Source organism: Bos taurus, chromosome 5 (assembly GCF_002263795.3).
Source record: "Bos taurus isolate L1 Dominette 01449 registration number 42190680 breed Hereford chromosome 5, ARS-UCD2.0, whole genome shotgun sequence".
Lineage (NCBI taxonomy): Eukaryota > Metazoa > Chordata > Mammalia > Artiodactyla > Bovidae > Bos > Bos taurus.
In genome coordinates, this window is record NC_037332.1 from 9119245 (window position 1) to 9141772 (window position 22528).

The 22528-nt window shown below is 36.2% G+C and overlaps 1 protein-coding gene across 1 annotated transcript in view; it reads right to left on the minus strand.

Moving 5' to 3' along the window:
* Positions 1 to 11410: 11410 nt before the first annotated feature.
* PAWR (pro-apoptotic WT1 regulator) overlaps positions 11411 to 22528 on the minus strand; it is a 127631-nt gene continuing 116513 nt past the window's right edge. The window contains exons 6-7 of the mRNA XM_024992389.2: positions 21221 to 21325; positions 11411 to 19090 (exon numbers count right to left, since the gene is read on the minus strand). Of these exons, the coding sequence (XP_024848157.1) occupies positions 19004 to 19090; positions 21221 to 21325 (192 nt within the window). The 3' untranslated portion in view covers positions 11411 to 19003. The remainder of the gene's footprint in view (positions 19091 to 21220; positions 21326 to 22528) is intronic.

Genomic DNA, 22528 nt, shown 5'->3' on the forward strand with positions numbered 1-22528 from the left:
TCGTGTCCGACTTTGTGCGACCCCATAGACAGCAGCCCATCAGGCTCCCCCGTCCCTGGGATTCTCCAGGAAAGAACACTGGAGTGGGTTGCCATTTACTTCTCCAAGAATACTGGAGTGGGTACCTGTTCCCTTTTCCAAGGGATCTTCCCAACCCAGGTCTCCCACATTGCAGGTGGGTTTTTTGCCAGGTTAGGCATCAGGGAAGCCCACGTATTTTACAAGTGAATGTATAACTGTATATATGTGCATAATTTTATATATACACAAAATATTACCTAACAAAATAATTTTTAAAATAAAGTATTGCTCAAGCAGCCAAAAATCCTTTATACTTTTAGAAAATTGTCACTAACTAGATCTGCTCCTGGAAAACTAACCAAAGCTATAATTTATTTGCTGCTTTGGAATCATTAATCTGAGTTCTTAAAAGAACTGCACAAAACCATTTGGTCTAGCTGCCTGCTTTAGACAACAGAAAAACCATTATTATTTCCCTCTACTCAGGCAAATGAAGGCTTCAACAACAGCAGACAACCAAGTGGGAGACGGTACTTAGAATGCTGTAGGAAGCACGGGAAATATTTCACATCATCTCCCCATGTTTCATTACTGTCATCCTTAATTCATCCCTTTGATCCACAGGTTAAATATGAAAAATTAAGTAATGACTCTTTCCCCTTTTAAAGTGAAAACTTAATTTGCTTTATTAAAGGAACAAAATATTGACTTCCATGGGAGGGGAAATTCAATTGTCAAGAACAAATATTACTACATTCCAGAAACTCCAATGGTAAATCTTCATTCTCTCCTTTATAAGTACTTATTAGGCAATCACATGAAACTTTCTTCAGGAAACAATCTCATTCAGATTTCCCTGGTGATTCAGTGCTTAAGACTCCGCACTCCCAATATAGGGGACCTGGGTTCAATCCTTGGTCAGGGAACTAGATCCCACATGACATTACTAAGAGTTTACATGCTACAACTAAGAATTCTCATGTCCCAAATAAAGATCCTACATGCCACCACCAAGACCCAGGACAGCCCAATAAATATATACTAAAAAACATTTAACAACCCCATTCAGACTCCTGGCCCCAGTTAGAACTCCAGACTAAACGGCTTCTCACTCCCAGTGGCTTTACCTTACTCCTTCCTGCCACCCTCCTCTTCCCAGGTAGCTTTGAAGATGTTTCCCATTTTATTCAAATGCTCTCAGCCAGCCATGAAAGGGGATTTCCTGAACTCTGAGCACCAAGGTTAAGTCTTCAGTCATCCAATATATTGAAAGCTGGAAATGACTGAAGGGAGGTCAGCTTAAAGAAATTATGTTAGTGCAAGAATCGAGAGCACCTTCTCAACATTTCTTTGCCTGTGGACCGCGTCAGAGGCTCAAGACTTGAGTCTGGATGATTTAACTAGATACTTTTTTTGCCTCCCTAGTAGCTGAGGTTTCCCGAAGATTGGGCTTTTCCATTTGCAGAGCCCTGGAGAAGATTAAAAAGCATGAAATATATTAAGTAGTATGCCTTCTGTATGGAGTATCCATATTTTAAAAGCTGAGAGATTCTGGCTTGGAAAAACTAGAAAAGGAAACACCAGCTATGAAGACTGGAGAAGTTAGCCTTTCCATTGCTGAATCTTGTCCCCAAGCTTTTAATAAGAATACTTCAGGTTTTGACCCTTGGAACTATTCCTTACAGAAACTGCTTATCGTTATACAAGAATAGTTCCCACTATTTTCTGTTTATTTGTTTTTCCTCTATTTCTATTTTTTCCCACATAGATTAAACCAAAATAAGATTAGCCAGACCTAATTTGATTCCAATCCAAGCCACACACCCTATGTATTTCATTCCAAATCAAGTTTAATTTACTAACTTCCTTGGGGCCCAACTGAATGACCTTCTGGAATTCATGAAAGAGGTCACAGAATAGTATTGCAGGCCAAAAAAAAAAGAATGTGAAAAACACAAACAAGCCTAGAAACAGACTGACCCAAACACATGACTTGGTTAAGAAGTTTCTTGTGGAATTTCAATGTGAAAAGATTGTCTTTCAACAGGAGAAGCAGCCAAGGGAGAAGCAGATGCATTTATGTACATTTACTCATCATTCATTCATTCACTCACTGGACAAATATTTATTGAGCACCTGTTATACAATGAGACCTCTACACTGATGGGCCTTACTATAGTAAAAGGGATTTTAGGAGACTATTTGCTTTTCTGCACTGAAGTCCGTCTCCCCTCTGGCCTTCAGTATTCGTTGTGTACGTTGTGAAACCTGTGAACATAAGCTTTACATTTTACCTGCTTCTACCTTTTGATAATTTAGAAGCTGAATTAAAAACTTTCCTTTTAATTCTGGCAACCAATAACTTTTGGATTCTTTTCATCTCTGGGATTTTAGACTTTAAAAAAAAAAATCTTTTGAAGTCATAAGATTTACCTCTAACATAAAGTCAATTTCATTTGCTATCAATATAAGAGCTAATATAACAGCTACATATGGTTTTATACTAGTGATAAATCACTAACATCGTCATGGCTCATGTCACAAACTTCCACTGTATTTTGAATCCTCAAAATCACTTTCATGAAACAGGAAAGATATTATTATGATGTGGTGTATTTTGTAGATTAAGAAGTGGAGGCTAAAGAAGGAGAAATGACACATCCAAGATCACTCAGTAGGTGGTGCATCAAAATCTTAAAGACTATCTCAACAGTGTGCTTTTCTACTTTTCCTCAATCTAAGTTCAGTTTAAAATGTTAACTTTTGGCTGTTTGTACTTAGGGAGTGGGATTCTGTTATGCTACAAACACATGATTCAGAAGATTCCTGCTTAGTCCTAAATCTTTGGCTTTGTTTAACAACATACCATCCACCCCATTTGAATTAAAAACAAAAAAATTAAACACATGGTAACAGCAGACCATAGGTATATCAGACTTCCATAAATAGAACAAAAATGCTCCTATTTAGAGTATGTCATTTCGATGAATAGGAAATCAGGAAAACTATTTTAGTTTCCATTTCGGCATTATTCAGCTAATTAATCCTCTGAGTCAAGCTCTGTGACACAGTTTTACACACTATAAAATGTGTATAAAAAGTGTTCTTTAAATTGTATACGAAGAACAAAATCATTAACTCTAAAATATTTTCTATAGTGCTACTGTTACACAAATTCTGAAGAGCGAGAGAAAAAAGCCCATTACCAGTTTCAGCCCAGCAATATCTTAGGAGAGAAGGTACCTTTTTTTTTTTTGAGGTTTCTTATATAGTATCTAGAATATCATAATCACAATCAGTGAATTCTTTAAATTCCTCTTACAAACATCCCTTTGGACCATGAACCCAAAATTATGTAGGCATTTTCCCTATTACACTATTAGACTGATGGGTTTGCACAGGCTACACAGTAACTTAGCAGCAGGATCAAAGGACAAAACCCCTGATCGATAACCTAACTGTGTCAGGATCAACAGGTCACAGTTTGCTAGTAAGATAAAACTGTCACACTCTCTTTTACTATCAACAGAATGCTCCAGCCAAGCCTTATTTTGGCCATCAGTTGGGGTTTTTTTTTTTTTCAGTTCCCATGCTAAATCTTACCAGATCTGCTTCTTTCTGTTTCTCTATTCATGCTTAACAAGCAAACAAACAGATAAAGCAAAGCTGTAAATGTGGAGCAAAGAATATGGATAATCCACAAACCAAAAAAAACCTGACTAAACAAGAGTTAACTAAATGGATTTCTTTTCTACAGTTTAGAAAGTGAGTTTTCTTAAATCATATTACGAGTTCCAGGATTCAGCAGGCTACAATGGAAATCTGTATTAGAATTTTATTTTCATGAAAAAAAAATTTAGAGTCACAAAATTAAGGTAAGAAAATGCGTAAATTGGCCTACAGAAAGAGAAAGAAAAAATACTGGTCAGAACTCAATCCCAAGACAAAACTAAAAAGTCACAAAAATCTTTCAGAAAAAGTAATCTAGTCAAAGAAATTTATAAATTGACTTAAGAGCTACTGAAAAATATAGACACTGTCCATAAAAGATTAGTAAGAAACATGTAGACAGACAAAGCATATGTGGAAATAATACTAATAGTTCTACATTCACCATGTATGAATAACACATATTTGACCTCAATTTTTTAAAAAAAATCTTATTTAATTCCTTAAAAATGCTAGATCCTTAAGAAGTTTTACTAACCCTTCAAAGTAATCCATCTATCTAAATCCATATTACCGTATTATGTATGCGTGCGTGCTAAGTCACTTCAGTCATATCTGACTCTTTGCAACCCTATGGACTGTAGTCCGCTAGGTTCCTCTGTCATGGGATTCTCCAGGCAAGAATACTGGAGTGGGTTGCCATGCCCTCCTCCAGGGGATCTTTCCAACTCAGGGAACCCACATCTCCTGCCTCTCCTGCACTGCAATCAGATTCTTTCCCGCTGACCCACCAGGGAAGCCCATTACCTTTCATAACTCCCACCAATTTAACTGAAGTTCCAAATATTTTTAGTTGAAAAGAGTCTCTCACTTGCTTTAATTTTTCTCATCAATATCATTCATGGAGAAAAAAGCCATTCCTATTATTTCTGAACTTAATTAAAATAGAGATTAAACTTTCGTTTTTATACTCCACAGATTTCTTACGACAATACACACGTTTAAGCTGAGCAGAGTATTTTTCTACTTGAGTAATAATGTACGTTAGGTGTAAGAATGGTCAAGCGTTAAGATCCAAGATAATATCTGAGGAGAAAATACAACAAAAGGAATTATGCTGTGTGTACTATTTCAAATACATACATATAACTAGAAAAACAAAACACCCACATTCCGGTTAAGATTCTTTTTCTAGGTCATAAGACAAACATTACTTTCAAACTTGTGCAATTCAGGAGGTGGGGGGGTGGGGATGTTCTAGCCCTTTCGGTTGCCACTGTGGTGTTCTGCCTCAGTGACTTAATAAAAAAAAAATCCCTAGTAGGACACCTGGAACTGCCCTCCTCTGCTCTGCCGCCTTATATTAACAGTACACATATCCAAGTCAACAGAAACTGCTTGCTGTTATACAGGAGCAGGTCAGAGGACAAACAGCCCCTTGCTTTGATATACTTCCTGTTCTCCGCTATCAGGACATACCAGTCTCTAGTAATCAGGTGCACTGAAAAAAACAAGAGGAGAAGTACAGAAAAGAAACTGACCTGTTGCCAGCCTTTCTGAACTCAAGCTGATTCACCGTGTTTAGTTTCCGTATCAGCTCGGTTAATGATACTCCTCTGGAATATATTTGTTCAGGAGTCCAGGCAGAGATATTTCTTGGTAGAGAAACAGGCCCAGGTTGAGCCTGGGGATTTGAAAGGAAGAGAAAGCTAACTGAGAAATCATAGTCTGAGCTTCTCAAGTAAACTAATCAAGAAGCTCTTTCTTTCTAAAATATGTTTGCCTCCAAACAAGATTTCCTTCAGTGTTTCTTGAGTAGTCACAATTTTCCAGGGGCTATAGAGATCATGTTACATTTGTATCAACACAGTGCAACAGTCTTTTTTAGGACAGAGTTCTGACTTACTTCCATTGGACTTCTGAGTACAGATAGTCTCCCTAGCAAAACAGATATGTAAGACTAGATGGCAGTTTTATTACTCATTAGAGCTTCCTGACTCCTTTTTGCTTAATTTCAGGGAAGATAATCATTATAATCTCAATTTCTTCACTGGTAAAAATCACACTATAAAAGGTACTTCATTTTCATTCTTCTCCCATCAGTCATAAACAGGCACTGCATCACATTTTCATTTAACCTTCAGAATGAGACAGCCAAGTTAGGCACTGGTTTGTCCTGGCAGCAGATGAGGAAATTATAAAGCAGTGTGTCCGAGGTTACTCAGAGAGCAGTGGTATAGCCAGATTCTAAATTCAAGGAGGTGTTTCTTGAAGTGTGGTAGTCTCTCCAACCCTGCCTCAGAATCACCTGGAGTTCATAGGGACACTCACATGAGTCAGACTGTTGTCAAAATGCACATATATGGTTAAAGGATTAGACGGGAGGTGCACAACTAGAAGAGATTAATCCCTTAACGGACTGAGGAGACCTCTTTAGGAGCTATTTGAAGGAATTGGGGAGGGAGGGTTGGTGTCAGTCATAGTCAGGGTTATTTGGCAAAATATACTCAACATCTGATGAACCATGGTTTCCCACCCAAAGGCAGCAGCTAAGGTTCTTCACCACCTAATGAAGTGCTGGCTTCCAAGTTCACATGTCACGTGCTAAGTTGCTTCAGTCACGTCCAACTCTGTGACCCCATGGACGGTTGACTGCCAGGGTCCTCTGTCCATGAGATTTCCTAGGCAAGAACAGTGTAGTGAGTTGCCATTTCCTTCTCCAAGGGATCTTCCCAACCCAGGAATCCAACCCGTGTCTCTTACCTTTCCTGCATTGGCAGGCAGGTTCTTTACCACTAGTGCCACCTGGGAAGGTTGGCTTCCAAGTTAGACCTCCTCAAATTCAGAATCTGGCTATACCACTACTACCGGAGTGACCTCGGACACATGAATTGAAATCATGCTCTCAAGAGATAAGGAGAGATAAGGAGAAAAGTTAATTTCCATTCTCCCTCCACTCAAATGATTTTTATGATTTCCTCTATCTTATGATTTTATAGTAAGCTTCCCAGGTGGCTCAATGATACAGAATCTGCCTGCCAAGAGGAGGCTGGGACTTGATCCCTGGGTCGGGAAGATCCCCTGGAGAAGGAAATGGCAACCCACTCCAGTACTCTTGCCTGAGAAATCCCATGGACAAAGGAGCCTGGTGGGCTGCAGTCCAGGAGGTGGCCGAGTCGGACATGACTTAGCGACTGAACAACAACATGGCTTTATGGTATTATTTGATCCCTGACCTTTCTCTAAACAGACCAGTGTTGCAGGATAATCTTATTAGTGGTTGACACATCCATTTTCAGGTACTAGACAGGTATCTGATTCTGTTTATATCACCATGTGATCTCAAGGTGAAACACTCCTCTCAGTCTTATTTCCCCAACAACATGGAGATATTCACCTTTTCAAAGTTAGGAAGAGGTTATAAACCTGTCTGAGACAAAATAAGAGAAACGTCTCAAATATCCTGGGAAAGGGAAATAACTCTTACCAATTTAAGTTACTTTAAGAGTGTTTTTAAAAATATAAGTATAAAAGGGAAAGTGCTATCCTGGGTTTATAAGTGAATCAAAGATTTATCCTTGCAAAACTGGTTCTACTTCCTCTACATAGGTTCTTCCCAAAATAAATAAATCTTTAGGCAAAAATCACAGGAAAAGGATAAAGTGTCCTGATCACTCAATCACAAAAAAGCAAAAAAAAGTAAATGGATGATGATTTCACCACAGGAGGTTTCTCAACTAACTAGATACCAAAAGCTTATAAAGTACACTGTAGCTTAGTTCCACCTCAACTGCAGAGCTCTGAAGGAAAGAAAAACACAAGAAGAAGTTTTATTTAACCATGGTTGACTTTGGGAATTTTATGAGCTACAGGAATACAGATCCATATTTGGAAATCCATTATAAAATTAAGCACAGAAATGGGAAATAATTACAAATGCTTCAGATGATCAGACTGTACTGGAAAATGTAGAATCCTGACCTCCAGTGAGAACTTACTAGCACTGGCCATTAAGGATATGATATGGAGACAAAAAAAATTCATACAACAAATTAAATGAATGGAAGTATGAATTTATGCTCAAAGTCCCTAATTTCTCAAAATTAGGAGAATAAATTTGTCTTTCCCCAACATTAGACCTATCAGCATGATTTTTATGATGCAAACTATAGTCTGTGATATGTATTAAGGTTACTCTCTGTCAAAAGATCAGTGAATTTCAATTCTCATCTTTTGGAAAGTTCCAAAGGACATTCTAGGAAGCAGTCACCCTGTGCCAACATTCTCTTGGGGGCAACAAAGAAAGAAATTCGTGTAGGCTAGGATTTGTCTTTTACTTCACTGTGATGTACTGAGTACCCAGAATCAGAGACTAGTACAAAGTAATATACAATGAATATTTGTGAGCCAATGCAAGATGCAAAATACAAGAATTCTAGAACTTCCCTGGTGGTCCAGTGGTTAAGAATCTGCCTATCAATGCAGAGGACATTGGTTCAATCCCTGGTCCGAGAAGATTCCACATACTGTGAAGCAACTAAATCCATGTACCACAACTACTGAACCTGCACTCTAAAGCCTGCACTTCTCTGCAACGAGAGACGCTCCCGCACTGAGAAGGCCATGCACCACAAGCACCACAGGTGGTTTCCATATTTGGGAAGAAAAGAGAGGGTCCTTCTTTCTGGATGGAGATATGGGCAGGAATAGAAGAAAAGGTTTGTCAATGCTCATTATCAAGTGGTGCCCTAGGTTGACAGCTGCCAGCAACCAGGCTTTACTCTAAAGAGCAAGGACTCCTGGGGGCTCAGTCACAGGGCAACTTCACAACCTGCCTCTAGTCGTCATCCAATGCTCCTTCTCCTCCTCCTCACCACAACTGCCTCACAACAGCTGTGAAAACTTACTTGGCTTGCACTTCAGAACTGACCCTCATTCAGATGTGACTAGAGACGGAAGTGTTTAGTGTCTATTGGGCCAAATTTAAATGGCGGTGTGTGTGTCACAATTTGGGTACCACTTTTATTATGATTTTATTAGTATACCTTATTGTATAAGCTGTCTGTTGGGCCAAATCTAATTGGGGGGGGGAGGAGTCACAATTTGGGTACCACTTTTATTATGATTTTATTAGCATACCTTATTGTATAAGCTGTCTTGTATTTCACATCCAACTCAATGAACATCTATACATGTTGACATTACTTCTGCGCTGCATTCTAATTTGAACACCATTTTAATGGGATTTAACTACCAAAAAAACTTAATTTTTATAGTAACGTCCTGAGATGCTTAATAGACATGAATAGATTTAAATTTTTTTTCAAGTCAAGATATCTAAGAACTGCTTACCACTTGCACAGAAAATGAATGAATGAGAAATTGCAAAGCAACAAGGAGCTTTCCATCATTTTAAAATTTTCCAGTAAAAGTGCCAGTTGGAAAATATTTCAAAGTTCTTACAGCTCTTACAGTTAAGAGCTCTGCAAACGCTCTCGGGTTTTTATTTCATTTGATTATTTAGATGATTATCAAGGCTTTAATTTTCTACAAAAGAAAGGTAGCTCTTAATTCCAGGTTCTAAAAAGGAAATGCACAAGATGAGACTGGAACAACTAATGCCAGAAAAAAACAAGGAGGCTATCCATGACAAAAAGGACACAGAAGCCAACTTGGAAGGGGCACCCAGGGGCCAAATACGAGATAATCTGGGCACAATAAAAATATTGCAATGAATTAAACACTTTAACTACATAAAACAAATATATGACTTACCTTTGGAGGTTGCCTGGGCTCTGGTCCATTACTGTAAAACTGGTAAATAAAGGAAAAGGATGTGATCTTACCTTCCTTATGTTCTAGGGAAACCAAGTAATTGATGGAAGAGTTTCTTTTTAAAGAATTCTAACTACTTACGTAAAGAGAATGAAAGAATCTGAAAATTATCACTGCAATACCTATCAAAGTTTGCTAAAACCATTACATAAAAGGTTGCTATGAAATTTTTAAATAGAGAAATCAATCTAATAACATCTGAATCTGTCCATCTGTCCTAGCATCATTAAAAATGAGACAACCCAGACATTATGTACCTTCTAATATGATTCAACAGAAGTACACAGTACCTATAAAATTACTGCCCAAAAGGTATATATTGAATCTAATAAACTCCCTTACATCTAATTAACAATTTACAGATAACAGAGGGGATAGACGGACAAGTTTAACACCATCTTAAAGACAGAATCAGTCAAATCCAAAATGTGAGAAATTCTACAAGACAAATGGTCTAATTTTAACCTGAAAAATGGTACAAAAGTGGGAGGTGTGTGTAATTTAGAGGTTAAAAAAGACTTAAGAGACATAGCCAAATGCAATGAATGACTCTCATTTGGATCTTTATTTGAATAAACAGTAAAAGAATGTTTTTTGAGGTATATGCAGAAATTTGAACATACAGTATTACAGCATGAGACAGCCATGAAAATGGGCTTCTCTACTCTCCTACTGTAGGCTGGGTAATTAACTGACAGCTGCTGTGATCTGAATCTGCCACGGTGTTCAGCTAAGACCCTGCTTCCTACTGACTACTCCCTGCCAACAAAGGAGCATAGCAGGAATACAAAGGCAAGCCCACTCCTGCAAGATGCAGGACTGTACTCTGATGAATGAGCATCTTCGGCAGGAGGACTTTTTAAGACTTGCTAAAACTTTCTTCAGACTTCACTGTGGATGAAGACTTCCTGCTCAACCATCCTTCCTCCCTCTCTTCTTCGCTGCAGTCAGATCTGTACCGAGGTTTCCCAACCAGCCCTAGCTCCTTTCCCATGTTTCCTCACAGGTGTTTTCCCCACTAAATATCTTGCAGGCCTTCCAGGAGAATCCAAACTAAACAGATGATATCAAGAAATGACCATTAAATATGTTGGGTATGATCATACTGTGGTTATTTTTTAAGCCCTTATCTATTAGACACACATACTCAGGTATTTACAGGTGAAATTTAACTGTAAAATACCTCAGCAAAAAAAAGAAAACAAAAGGGGGGCATAGATAAACTAAGATTGGGTAATTTTTCTCCTTTTGTGTATATCTGAAATGTCCATAGTAAGATACGAAAAATACCTAACCAGTAATACCTCAGAACTGTTGAGGTCATCAAAACAAACAAAGTCTAAGAAACTGTCAGAATTTAGGGTGTAAGGAGGAGAAATAACAGCTAAATGTCATGTGCTACCGTAGAGTGGATCCTGGAACAGAGAAAGGACATTAGGGGAAAAGTGAGACTATTTGAACCAAGTATGAACTTCAGTAAATGATAATGCACCAATACGACTCATTAGTTGTTACAAATGCACCACACTAATGTCAGACATTAGTAACAGAGGGAAACGGGTGTGGGGGTATTCGAGTACTCTCTGTCATGTCTTCATAAGAATTCTGTCATCAAAACCTGCTCCAGAGCTTTTAGAAAGTTAAAACAAAACAAAAAAAAGTAATTCTTTAACTACCTCATAATATAAGAAAACAATTAACCCAAATAGACTTTAATTTTCTTTACTCATTGAGATGCAAGTTTGTGGATTTCCCATCACTGGCCAATTAAGGAGAAAATGCTATTCAATTTCTGGCTCCACAGAGAGTAAATTGAAAATTCAGTCTCCCTATGGACTACCCCACAGTATCTGTACACGCAAGAAAACAAAAACAAACCCATAACTCTGATGAAACATACATTTATTTGCTCCCATTAAGGTTTAAAGTTTAACAAAAATGCATTTCTGATACCAAAAAGCTTCAGGCAATAAGAGATCGACCTTAACACAGAAAAACAAAGATTTCATTTACAGACTCTTGGACTTAAGAATTCATTTGAGTTCCAGAGATAATACTAAACTAATAGGTTTATGTCAAGCTGCCAGTATCCATGCTGAGGCTTTTCCTGATATAATCTTTTGCAACATAAGCAACACTGAAAAGATCACTTTTTTCCCCCCACAAGTTCTTGTTATATTGCTTATACAATGTCCAAAAACAAAAGAAAGACCAAAGATCTTTGCTTAAAAATAGAAATGCATAATGCAAATTTGCAAGCTTTGACCTGCATCAGAATCATTTGAAGGGCTTGTTAAAACAGATTGTTGGGCCTCACCTTATTCTGTTGTTGGGTGGGGCCCAAGAATTTGTATTCTAACAGGTTTCTAAGTGAAGCCAAGGATACCAGTGTGGGGACCAGACTCTGAGAACCACTGGGAAAATATTTAATAGGACAGTGATTATGTCATAAAAGTATGTCATAGCAAAAGGTACAAAACACTGCTTTGTCACCTTGAGCAAATTAATCTCCCAATCTCTTTCTTGCGTAAGTTTAAGGAATCAAATAAATACAGCACTGAACACAATGCCTGGCATATATGGCTACCGAGTAACTAACCACCAAATGTTTTCACGATATATGAAATTGTTAAGGCACTAGAGGTCATGACTGACCCTTTTGCAATTCCATGGACTGCAGCCTGCCGGGCTCCTCTATCCATGGACTTCTCCAGGTAAGAGAAGTATGGAGTGGGTTGCCATTTCCTTTTCCAGGGGATCTTCCTGACCTAGGGATCGAACCCAAGACTCCTGCAATGGCAGGCAGATTCTTTACCACTGAGCCACTCAGGATGCCCTATACGAAATTAGGGTTACAGTTATGTTCAAATTGTTAACTGAGTTACTCTGCTTAACAAAACTGAAGATATACTGCTCTCAAAAGAGTTACAAGAGGTACTCTTAGGCTTCTATTGATCATTAATTAGCATTCTGAAATGTCCATTCATTCAATTACAATTTTCACTGATTAACTGATTTACATCAAATAATAAATACGGTTAATGTGAAAATTACTGGCAAAATTTTACTTCAAGTTAGTGATGTTTACTGTCCTGAACTACTTATACATGAAACTTTCAATCTGCTACAAAAGGCTATAATTTTCCCAATTTTCTGAACACTTGTATAAGATGAATGTATTCTTACCAAAAGTGATTTGCAGGTTCTTCAAATGAACTTTCCTATGCCTCTAACTGATATCTTTGTTTATACTTCTGCACTACAAGAATAATAAAAGGAATCAGACACCTTTCTACTATTTTTCTTAAAAATTTGCTTCCATAAAGCTAAAATGTCCACTGATGACATCATTTACCTTTAATCATAGAAAATATTAATAGTTTACATTTTAAAGAAACACAAATATTTCCCTGGATAAAAGCCTATATGGTCATATAAACACTGTAAATTTCATGTCCCATAGTATATATCTAAACATGTACAGCAGCTGATCATATATGGATTGACTATAATTTATACTGAGTAGTTTTGCATACTTCAACACAGAATACAGTTAACATGAAAATTACTGGCATAATTTTCTTTAGTGATTTAAATCTACCTTTCCTAACTGGATCATATTCTTTTTTTTTTTTTTTTCCCCATATGGCTCAACTGACACCAAGTAGCTTTCTCCTTTATTAAAAGCATCTTTATTCAGTCACAGTAGTTTTTTGGAAGTGACAGCTGAATTATGCATTTGATCCAGAATTAAGAGATACATTTTGCTTTCTTTTTAGCCTTATATGGTTAGACATCCAAAAAAGGAGGAGGGAGATTGTAAAGGGTATTATAACTATTTCTGTTTCTTTAACATAAAGGTTTAATATTACATAGTTCTTTCCAAGAAGCTGACCAGAAATAAAATGTAACCTCTTGTAGAAGTGGGAAGAGAAAACTAGAGGCATGAGATTAAAAAATTATGTAGGTAGTTTAAAGCTACTCATAGAATTGTGTGCACCCACTGAGTGAATCTAGAAGAGACAGAGAGAGAAAAAAAAGGGGGAGTGGGATTTGATGACATCTAAGATAAAGGGCTCCAGTTCCAGTGCAGACTAGGAGACTTTGCAAAATTTTTTTAATAAACTTGCTAATGGAGCACATTCTTACATAAGGACTTGAGACATTATCTAAACAGCCTGACTGAAAGATGCCTGCTCACTTGTTAGACATCTATGACATTACTGAGAAGATTAATCTACAGTTCTAGAAGTAAAGACCGATTAGCCCGTGCAGGTGTATGAAGAATGACACATCAGGCAAAAGGTTCTGTAAACCATTTACAAAAAACAAACAAACAAACAAACAGACTGGATTTTTACGTTCCCAGATCTCTACTTATCTTTTCTAACTGTAAGGGACCTGAAATTCTTTGACCACCATCTGACTTAGTGGATGATAGATCCAAGTTTGGATTAAGAAATTATTGTGTAGTTTCAAAACAAAGACAATTATGTGTACACTTCCTCACTATTTCAAAAAGCCCCACCACAAATATATTCAGATTTATTAATACTATATTTTTTTCTTTTAGAACACAATTCCTGCTACAATAATATTCTAAAGATTTTAAAGTATTACATATTGTTTCAGTAAGAGGCACAAAAGTTAATTAGAATATTAGCACTGTCCTTTAACTTTGAAAATAAAACTCAAGGTCAGGGTTTTACTGATGGTAGAGGAAAGAATAAAAAATTAACCAGTGTTAAAAATTAAATGAAAATTTACTTTTTTATTGAATATTTGTTATTTTCCATGCAAAGCATATTAGAAGTGAATCTTTATCATGTTGACTACCCCAGTAAAAACCTATGCAATGAGAATTATGAGAGTTGTCTACACAATACTAAAGTGATCAATAAATTATCAGATGCTTCTCTACAAATAATTGGATAACCTGAATTAGCTGATTTTTCAACAAAACAGTAAATTTTAGCTTTCATATGATCTTTACTAGTAACAGCAGACATCTTAGACTTAAATTTAGAAGAAAAGCATAACATTAAACACCCTGAATAGCATGGTCAAAACTTTCAAGAAACAAGTTCACCAAAAAAAAGTAATATACATCTATCAGGCATGCAGAAGGGGAAACAAAACAAGCATGTAATAAATGTCCATCAAGTGATCATCACTAATATTCTATTACTATCAAAGTGACTGCCAATATGTGAACTGTTTATTAGACTTAAATACCTAAAAACAAATCAGTAATCAATAATGTATACAGAAAAACTAACAAAATCACATTTGAATAGCATCAACTGTTGGGTGTATCTGACATACATTGAATTGTTTTTACTTCATTACTGCTCCAAATGCTTTAAAATGTTCTTTTCATAATATATAATTATCTGAAAGAAACATGGAAAGATACATCCCAATATGTTCAGTCTTTCCACCATTCAGTATATGCTGCAGCAAATTAAACAGTACCTATTATCCAGAGCTTAAATACAATGGCTGGATAATTAATACAAAATACTTTTGAATGAACTATTCAGATTAGACCAGCTACTGCTACTTATATACCATTACAGATTATACACTCTAGATATAAGTGCTGGTCCATGTCCATTTTTTGGAAACTTCTGTAATATCTAGAACTGTATACCCAGTTGACTAATAAATACTTGCTAAAAGAGTAAGTATGAAAATTTAACATACCCCTGTAACCATACCTTTTTTACATACTCAAACATAATTATTTGGGGGTGGGGGTGGGGATATGACTTTAATATGCTGTGAGATTCTAGCTAAGTAAACTAAAAAAAAACAACGTGGGCTCAGGTTTTCTTGGGCAATAATTCAAGCCTACACTGAGAATCAAAAGACCAACTTCTATACATCAGTGAGAAAACCAACAGCATGGGGGGAAGTGCCTTTGTTGAAGGATTTGATAAGCAAAGTATTTGCTGTCTAACTAGTACTATGTCTTCAGTTCATTAAAACAACAAAAGAAAAGTGTCACTAGTTCTCAGATAAGTAATACTAGTTACAATCCTAATCAATGGGAAGTCCTTTGTTCATGAGAGCACAGTTCCAGTGCAAAAGAAAGTTTATTGTTACATATTAGGAATGGTTTAGATATAATAACATTTACCACCGACTTTACCATGTTATCTTAAAGGTCTAATTCCCAAATGCTAGTTCCTCCTCACTTAATAAATTCTCCTCAGTGAAAAGCTGGTATGTTTGTTTCTTGTGTTGCAAGATGAAAACACATGCCTGAATCTTATAACAGGTTATTAACAACATTATGAGTAGTTATTAAATAAGTGCCAATACTGCATGAACTTACTAGGTACTGAGTCAAGATCAAAGAATTACAAAAATATGAAAGATGACTATCACTATACATAGCAATATTGTCTAGGACATCCAATTGATCATTGAACCCAAAGTCCTTCCTATTGTGTCTTTCAGTGTTGAACATATGGACATTCTACTACATTGACTTGCATTGTTTTCCACAAAGTATTAGTGGACTTTAAAACTTACATCTTAGTTTCTAATTATAAAAATCCAGATTAATCCAGAAAATATAAACGACATGTAATTGAGGTAGGATTTTCACCTTTAGGAATACACTGCTTTCTACTGGAATTAAAAAGTTATTTTAAAAGATACACTGCTTCAGGTATCTACTGATGCTTAATTTTCTATGTCATAAGCTACTTGAGCAGGTTTGACAAGCTATTTACATTTAGTAAATTCCCTTAGAAATACACACCAGAAAGCCTTCCTCTTCCTCTCTAAAGATAAATGTAGTGCAATAAAATCAGTAACAATTTTAGAAAGATGAAACGATAACTTCAGTTAATTCACAAGTTAATATATGCCAGAAATCAAGGAAGCAAGTCATGTCTATCCTAAAGATAATAAACTTATTGTTTGGAAAATAATATCATAAACACATACACTCTGGATATGCTTTATTATGCCACAAATTTCCAGGAAATATAAGAAATATTTCTGAATGGGACTAATAATTTCACAAAAACTAACACTTTATTGACAACAGTCAAGTATTTTAAGATAGTGTACATTTAAGTAACCTTTTAAAAATGTCAATGTTTTTTATAAAATTTAAAGGGAACCTGTAGCAGATCCTACTTTGCGTTTCAACATTCAGTGTCAAACCTGTATGTGATATATATGCACATTTTAAGGATGGAAGGGAAGACAGCACATGAACTGCTTTGCCAAAGTGGTCAGGCTCCTCCCTGCATCTGTACTACGTACCACTATGTAAAAAGTTCATCATTGCAAACATTCCTGGTAAACTGAAATAAAGGGAAAATTTTTAAACGGCTTGGTCTTTAAAAGCATTAATACCTGGTATAAATTTAAAGAGGGAAATGAGATATTTCTTTACTTCCCAATGGGTTAAACAAAAAATTCAAAATACTTCTCTTATTTGGAGAATGAGTACACTAATATATTTTAAAGCTGGATACTGACAGCATTTTCACAATATCCAAACTACGGATGGGAAACAAGGCAATACTGATATTTCTGCCATACATCCAAGGGTAAAGAAAGGGAGATGAGGACTTCCCAGCCAAAGCCAGTGACTGAGCCTGGCACGCCACTTTGACAAGCGGGCAGCAAACCACTACTCCCACGCTGGGAATATTCTCCCAAAGGATGCCGTTATGCAGTAATTCTACAACTATATCAAGTTTGGTAATCTATCAATGAACTTTTCGGTAAATATATATATATGGACATATGAGAAGTTTTCCAGAGACAAAGTTAATTATTAAATAAACTAAAGGGTGAAATAATGCTGATAGCTAAAATTATGTTAATTTCAGTGATTCCAATGGAAGTTATGGGGGGAAAGAGGCACGAGGAGCTGTCTGCAAATCGAAATTATGATCCAAATCACCACATGTTGAGCTTATTCTATCCAAGGTCTCAACTTAAACCTACCTAGAAGTGGTAACCTAGGAACTCCTTTTAAGCAATCCAGGTGACTCTGATGATTACTCAAGACTGAACTTCTGAAGTGGGGGACTGTGGCAGGCAAGAGGGTGCAATCTAGGCTACTGAAGAGAGTTTCAGAATTCAACATCTGATACTCACCATTTACTCTGCAATTTCCCTCCCTATCTTCTAACAGTGAATCATGTAGTGACATAGCAAGTGAAGAGTCGGTAGGTACCCAAAATGGATTTTACTATATTCAAGCTATTTACATACATTAACTGCTGTACTATTAGAGATTCAACATCAGACAGACCATTCTTAATGTATCTTAAAGGAGACAATTTCTTTACTCAACATGAAAACGTAACATAAAACAAGTCTAAATACTATTATTATTTGATCAAAGAGAAATTTTTCATAATTCTTCAAAATAATTCTGTTTTTAAAAATCCAAAGTTAAGAGGAAAGTCCTTAAATTTGAGGTAGGGGAATAATTTTCTCATATGAGAACAACGGTGTCACAGTGTTATCTGCCAAGTCAGAAACTAACAAAATATTTCAGTACTATTTCTGTTTATGTACTGCTTTGTTACTGTAAATATAAATGTTTTAAATGTGGATAAATATTTTGGTTTGATTCTAATGCATGTAGTTAAAAATATGAATTGTTTTTCTTATACAGTCACTGAAATTATATATAGTTTTTAGGCTTGATGAATAAACCACCTTTAAAATATTCCATGTTCACTTATAAACCTTGGAATAATTATAAAAAAAGGAGTACCTACATAAGAAATTATACATTAAAATTACAACTGTATGTTTTTCCAAAGTCAAAGTGATTTAAAATTTTTTTCAATATCTGAATACAAAATAGTACATTTTAATTTACTATATAGCACAATTCAAGTATTCTCTTCAATTTTATATTTAGCCAACTAGTACTTGATATTAAGTGACTTTTTCAGCTTTCCTTTTTAAAGATGACTGTTATAAAAGTGTGACTCCATGTTCTTCTAAATGCTTAGAATAAGCTAAAAGAAAAAATGACAGTAGCCAAAGACCTTTATGAAATATCATCAACATATAACAAGTTGCACACATCAGTAATAAGGCATTTGCAGGTAATTCCCCCAAAAGTATCTGAATTCATGTAAACAAACACTAAGTATATTCTTCGAGGGGGAAAACATACTACCATACATGCAATATATTCAGATGGTTGTGAGTTTAAACCATATAGTATTTGAATATCACACAAAACCAAAAGAGGCCTAACCTACCAGTTTAGTAACTAAAAGATGTTACTTATTCATGGAGTAAAAGGTTGATACTTTTTGAAACTGATAATGACAAAGAAATATTTTGAAAAGAAACACCCACTGTTTTCTAGAAATAAATATACATAGTTAGTTTAATGCATTACAGGATAGGAATATTGTCCTAGCATTAACATAACATTCAGTAGTTTTAAAATATTTTTCCACACTGAGCCTTGAATCTTCTACCTTGTTAGCTGCCCAACAACCTTCAAAAGAGTTTTATTCTCCTGCTTTAGTTGTTCATTTTCATCTTCTATGTCATCTAGGTCCTTTAGGAAACAAAAAGGAAAATAATACATAAGTTTTTTAAATGCTTAAAAATATTCTGAAGGTGATTTAAAAAAACACTTCAAAATGCACATTCAAAGATAATTCATATAAACAATTAATTTGGAAACATGGACTAGTTCTGAAAACAATTTCAGAAGGAATATGCGCCTCAGGTAAAGGCAGCATGCACTCTTAGACTCCTCACTGGCATCATGATAATGCAGGCCAGCTCTTGTCAGATCTTTCAGTTTTTAAAGAGAAGTCAGAAAGCAGAACTGTTTGTTGTGAACCTTCCAATTTCTAATCAAAAATGACAAGTCTTTAGTTAAAAAAAAATCCCTCCTTCCACAAATTGAGGGCTAAATACATATGCAGTCAGTAAGAGGTCTGGGGCCTCGGACTGCAAACGTGTGTCACATTAGGCATTAGGAAGGACCCAAGTACAAGTTCTATATAGACTTCCACCACCTTGGGTGATCTTAACAAGTGTTCATGTTGGGGAGTGAGACTCTGGGCAGGTGACATAACTGAGGCATACAGAAAAGGAGATCTGGGGCTTACCGAGTTGAGAGAAAGGTTTTCGAGTTTACAAAAATGCAAAAGCCACTATGTAATTACCCTCCAGCTTTAAAGCTATCAGATTCCAGGTCTCTGTTGCCTATATTAATCCCAGTGCCATAAATACAATCACTCGATAAATACAAAGACAATCCACTGTAATTTTTAGTTTGAAGAAACACGATTTCAAGGCAGACTATTTACTGATGGTTGGAAAAGCAGACATTTATAGATTTACCCTTGCAATTCAAAATACTAAACTTGGAGAGATAAATCTGAATTCTAAGCACACTATTGGACAGCAGCATTCTGATACATTTAGTATACTGTCTTTGAATTGAGTTCTAAAAGTACAAACACAGAATTTGTATTTACTCACAAACTAAATAAATGATATTAGGAAAGTAATTTGTTGAAAAAAAAAAAAAAACAATAATAAAGATATGAGATTCTTTTTTAAAAGTACCACAACTGAGACCTATCTAAGATTTATCATTAAATGATAAAATAATACGTTCATATATCATTATTAGGTTATAAACTCTGTAAAGGCAGGTGTCTTATGCTTTTTAATAAACACAGTGCCTAAGACAGTGCCAGTACATCACAGAAGTCAAACATATTTGCAGATTTTATTAAATCACATTCTATAGCCAATAGAGGAATGCCCATGTTCTGAACCAAGATGAAAGGCAGTCATCAAGAATGAAAGAGCTTACTTAAAATTAACACTACTGAATACCTGAAGGTCAATTACTGGCTCAGCATATAACTATGCAATTCCTATACCCGGCCTGAGTTTCAGTGTCCTCCTGTACACCCTACAGTTAATCCATGGAGCTGTATTAGAATGAGTCTGCACATAATGCAGCTTTCTATTTTCTCTGCTTTTAGAATTAGAGTTAAGACTGGATTAAGAATTTGTTCCTTTTTCCCCTGAAACAAATTTCTTTCCTCCATCTTATGTAAAGCCTTCAAAATAGGAAAACTACGAAATCACTTCTCATAACCATTACCTAAGTATGGCCTAGCATTAATACCTACTTCTTAAGCAGGAAGTAAATACTAGGGCTGAAAGGGAAAAGGTGTTATGACTAGTAGTAATAGAGAACTTGGAGTAAGGCTAAACCTAAAATGGGGGATGAATACGTATAACTGGGGCAGGCAAAAGTGGTCAAAATACCACAAAAACAGAGACACGTGGCGTTTCTTATAGCAAGAAAGAGCAATTTCAGTTCTTCTTTGAGGCAACTCTGCCAGTACTGTTGTACATGTTATGTGTGGTGCTGACCAAGCTGCCTCTTACATCCAGACTCCAACAAAACACAAAACAAATCCATTCACTGGTCCATTCCCAGAAGAATAATATAAATACAACTGATAATTGGCCAGAAGAATCAGTTTATGGAATGAAATGACAGTCCTGACGACCACAAATTACTGTGACATTAACAAAGGAATGAACTATTCAGTTCACATTATTAAATAAAATTACTTCTTCATATTTCTGTATTTTCATCCAATTGAGAGGAAAAAACAAAACCATTAAAATGAAATATGTGAGTACTCACTCTATTTAACAAATCAATTTCTTCTTTGAGTTTTCCAATCATTTCTTCTTTATCTTGCATTAGTCTCACAAGTCTTAAGTTTTCTTGCCTCTCTCTTACCACCTCCTGGTACATAAAATTACAAAGTATTAACTGAGAAGTAATAAGTTGTTTCTAATCTTAAATAGAATACATCCACTAAATCTGGTGAAGTACCTTAGATATATGAAAATTTCCAGTGACTTTCTTAAGTCACTTGGGGAGGGAAGGAGGAACCCATCCCACAGAAAAGAACCAGGGAATGAGAGGAAACAGGATTGTAAAATATACTTCTGATTAAATCAATGTTTACCCAAGTTTTTAACAAATACCAATACTCAAATGGGCTTCCCTGGTGGCTCAGATGGTAAATGATCTGCCTACAATGCAGGGACCTGGGTTGGGAAGATCCCTTGGCTAAGGGCATGGCAACCCACTCCAGTCTTCTTGCCTGGAGAATCCCCATGGACAGATGAGCCTGGCGGGCTACAGTCCATAGGGTTGCAAAGAGTCAGACATGGCTGAGCAATTAAGCACAATGACTTTAGCTCTTTAGTATCTCTTAATATTAAATGACTAATACCCTGCTGAAGGAAACTCAAAACTTTTGTTCAAAACACAGTTTAAGATAAGGAGATTGCTCTGTGGAAAACAGAAAAATAGTGATCCTCCATTTTACTTTTGGCTCTGCCAGTTAATTGACAAATGGGTAAAATGAAGGAGCTGAAAATGATATTAGCTTTTAAACTTTTTTCCCCCTTAAACAATGCAGTGACTTCCCCAGCCATCCAGTATTTAAGACTCTACACTTCTAACTGCAGGGAGTGTGGGTCTGATCCCTGGTTGGGGAAATTGAGATCCACCAAGCCGTGTACAGCCAAAACCAAAACAAACAAACAAAAAGAAACAATGCAACACCTTTTTCAGAGAAATCTTGCTTAGAATCCAGGACTTTAGGCTGGGTCAGCCATCTGAGAAGCAAAAGTGAAGCCGAACTGAAAAAGTCTCAGCCAGAATTTGGCTTCTTTCTTATGACCTCAGAGGAAAGCAGTCAGACAGTCTCATTAATCTGCTGCTGCCAACAACTCAGTCCAAACTTCTGCGAACTTTAAAAGCCTTTTTTGATGAACCCCCTTGAAAACTATTAAGACTTCCCAGATGGCTCGGAGGTAAAGAATCTGCATGCAATGCAGGAGATGCAGGTTCAATCCCTGGGTCAGGAAGATCCCCTGGAGGAGAAAATGGCAACCCATTGCAGTATTCTTGCCTAACAAACCCAAGGACGGAGAA